The sequence below is a fragment of the Trachymyrmex septentrionalis genome, unplaced genomic scaffold, assembly GCF_001594115.1.
Source record: "Trachymyrmex septentrionalis isolate Tsep2-gDNA-1 unplaced genomic scaffold, Tsep1.0 scaffold37, whole genome shotgun sequence".
Classification (NCBI taxonomy): Eukaryota; Metazoa; Arthropoda; class Insecta; order Hymenoptera; family Formicidae; genus Trachymyrmex; species Trachymyrmex septentrionalis.
Window position 1 is genome coordinate 10,351,271 of NW_017305536.1, and position 3,272 is coordinate 10,354,542.

The 3,272-nt window shown below is 27.3% G+C and overlaps 1 protein-coding gene across 1 annotated transcript; it reads left to right on the forward strand.

Annotated features, from left to right (window-relative positions):
• The first annotated feature begins 2,270 nt into the window (after positions 1-2,270).
• Positions 2,271-3,272, forward strand: LOC108750553 (uncharacterized protein CG13380). Its single transcript, XM_018490050.1, has 3 exons — positions 2,271-2,455; positions 2,557-2,745; positions 3,201-3,272. The coding sequence occupies exons 2-3, from the start codon at positions 2,572-2,574 to the stop codon at positions 3,270-3,272; spliced, it is 246 nt and encodes an 81-aa protein (XP_018345552.1). The 5' UTR covers positions 2,271-2,455; positions 2,557-2,571.

Consider the following 3,272-nt stretch of genomic DNA (forward strand, 5'->3'; position numbering starts at 1 on the left):
TTAATGCGAGATCCTTTTAAAAGACAACCAATAGAGTTAAACCATTCTACGGAAATTGAAACTATTACGTTATTTTCTTTATATTATTGGCTTATCTGCAGTTACCATATTTGCATTATCCTGCAACCATCTCTTAAATCTTTAATTTTATTTATATCACATACATTAAAAATTAATATGAATGACGAAATCGTCTAAAAAATACGAAATAAAGAAAAAAAGAATAATCGCATTTTTTACAAATGCCAATTAAATATTGAAATGCTTTTATATATGAAACAGTCGAGAAAAGTTATGCGTAAATGAACATTTTTTTAATCATTTGAAGAAAAAAAGTGTGTATGAAAGTTTTCTATACTTCGTGTGTACCTAAGTGTCTCTGCATTTGAAGTAATTTAAGAGCCGATACAAAGAATATTTTACACAGATCCATGTATATGTAAACAAATGTGTGCAAGTGCAAGCTATATATAAATATTAGAATTGGATACTTATTTCTTTTCACATTCAAATATACTGATTTTATGCGATTTGTCTTCCATATCATACAAGTTGTAAATAGATGCTATAATCCCACTATATCAAGATATCAGATTGTCTGATTTTTTTACTTTGTACAGTGATAGCAAGTACAACAAATGAACGTTTGCTTTAATTAATAATGGTTCTCAAGAATATATATATATATATATATATATATATATATACACTCTGAACATATACTAATTATGAAAAAAATAAGTACTCAAGCTATTTTCTCTCGAATCGAATTTGAGAAAACATTGAAAAAGCGAATGTATAAGGAGATTTTGGAAAATGTTTATGTTCAAATTTGCTAGCAATTGATCATTACGTTATAACAAAGTAGAAATTAAGGCATTTATTACAACACATTTTTACAAACAAATTTTCATAACTTCACGGAACACTGTTGTAAAATGTACCTTCTATAAAAGTAAAATTCAAGTATTTAAAAGATAAACGCTAATATATTTTTATGGAATATCTTTTTACGTTTATGTATCTGCGCGCGCGCGTGTGCGTGCGCGCGTGTGTGTGTGTGTGCTGTGTGAGAGAGAGAGAGAGAGAGAGAGATATGTTACTTATGCGAAAGTAAAGTCTATTGAGATTCGCTATACAACTTTGATTAGTAAAAAATTGAAAATTCCTTATTTTTTCTTCATTACACGAACTTGATTTCTAAATATAAATGCTACATGATTTTCTCATTTTAATAAGTATTTTGAATCAGAAAAAAGTTAAATTGAACTTTATTATGTTAAGAAAATAACTATCCATATTAAATACGTATGTGATCTTTTCTCTTTTAATCGCCTATAAGATCAAAGAAAGAGAATAAAAATTGGATAAAGTGAAAAATTATGTTAATCTTGTTATGTAAAGATATGAATAAAAAATAGATGTAAACATTCAAACAAATTTCTCTTATGTGTATTATTTTTTAATGTTCCGATTTGATAAAAATTTTTTTAGAAATATTAATTAACTCTTGATACGTATACATATATGTGATGAGTCTTTCGTATCCTAGATTAATTTTCATTACTTTTATAAGTATATATTAAGATTATTAGGTGATTCTTACATATACTTTGACATATGTTGCAATATTCTTGAAATTGATAATTCCAATCTACAAAGGATAAAAATAATTCAAGTGTCGACTGTCCAAAAACTTCAATTATTGAGTAATTAAAAAATAATATTTTTTTAGTGCATAAATGGGTGTATAAAATAACGTTTATTGCATTTACATTATATAAACAATGCATTCTATCATTGTGTTACAAAAATAACTAATTAGAAAAAACATTTTTTAATTTTAATTTGAATATTTTTAAACTTTACAAATATATCAGATTTTTTTAAGATTGTTTATAATATGTACACACACACACACACACACCACATATCTATACTTATCTTACGTACATGTGCATACACAAAATTATAATATACAATATATATATATATATATATATATATATATATATATGAGATTCATCTATATGTGGATATTGTATTGAATTTTTTCAACAGTAGACTCGATCATTCTACCGATCTGTTTTTTCGTTAACTTTTTAGATTTTTAACTTTTTAATGTATTTTAAATAACTATTATTTTTAATATTCAACTTTGGATTAAACATGTTCTATTTTAATATTTTTAATATCGAATGGATATATCGTAATTTTAAATTTGTAATTTTTAATTTATAACGTCTCAATGTAAAACGGTCGAGCCGTTGCGAGTTTCGATGCATACTTCACTCGATGTTGTTTGTTTTCTCGTCTGTATTAATCTAAGGGCATTTGAAGGTTTAAGCTACTTGGATAGTAGACGTGATCACACGAGTGCCATTTTCAGAAAGAAGAAGAAGAAGAGTAGTAAATCTAGTGCAGGATTGTAGAGATTTGTGCCAATTTTTGTGTGGTACGCGTTTACCTTTTCATGTATCCTTTTCAGTATTCTAAATGAATGCGATAAGTAATATATATGTGTACGTGCATTTCTATTTACTTTAATATTTGTAGGTTTTACTTGTAAACATGGAATCGGGATACATAATAAGGAATAACGCAAGGATTACTGCGAAGGATATACCAAATTCAAGTGCATCATCAGAATGCATTTGTTATAGACCACATTCCCACATTATATGCAATGGCTGTGGATTTTGGACTAGAGGAAGAGTAAGATACTGTTGTCCTCAACATCCTAAGGTTATTATTTTATTCGCATCAATATTTTATGTCTTTTTGTCTCTTAATCTTACTTTATAGTTGGAGATATAAAAAACATTATTATATGTAGGGCTGGTTGTTCCATTTTCAGATAAACTATGTGATAGTTTATCTATTGAATAAACAAAAGAGTAAACGAATAATAGCTCAAAAGAGTAAGGCTGGGTTGTTCCACCTTTCAGTAAACTTCAGCTCACTCTTACTCTCTTACTCTTTTATGCTCTGATTCTTTACTCTTTTGTTTATTCAATAGATAAATTACTATACAGTTCAGCTGAAGATGCAACAACCGACCCTATAAGAGAGTAAAACAGTAAGCTAAAGTTTACTGAAAGGTTGAACAACCCAGCCTTAATCGATAAGTTTAAATAATATATTATTAATGTGCTATCGTATATTGGTATTATTATCCTCAACTTTCTCTTATTTTACAGATTGTTTTTCTACACGATCATGTTCAATGTCCACGCTGTAGGAGCTATGACTTTATGCTTAAAGAGATCTAA

Bases quoted from the DNA above. Each gene is read 5' to 3' on its own strand.
- LOC108750553 (XM_018490050.1), top strand. From the start codon at position 2,572: ATGGAATCGGGATACATAATAAGGAATAACGCAAGGATTACTGCGAAG. The intron at 2,746-3,200 runs GTTATTATTTTA...CTTATTTTACAG, and splicing joins GTTGTCCTCAACATCCTAAG to ATTGTTTTTCTACACGATCA.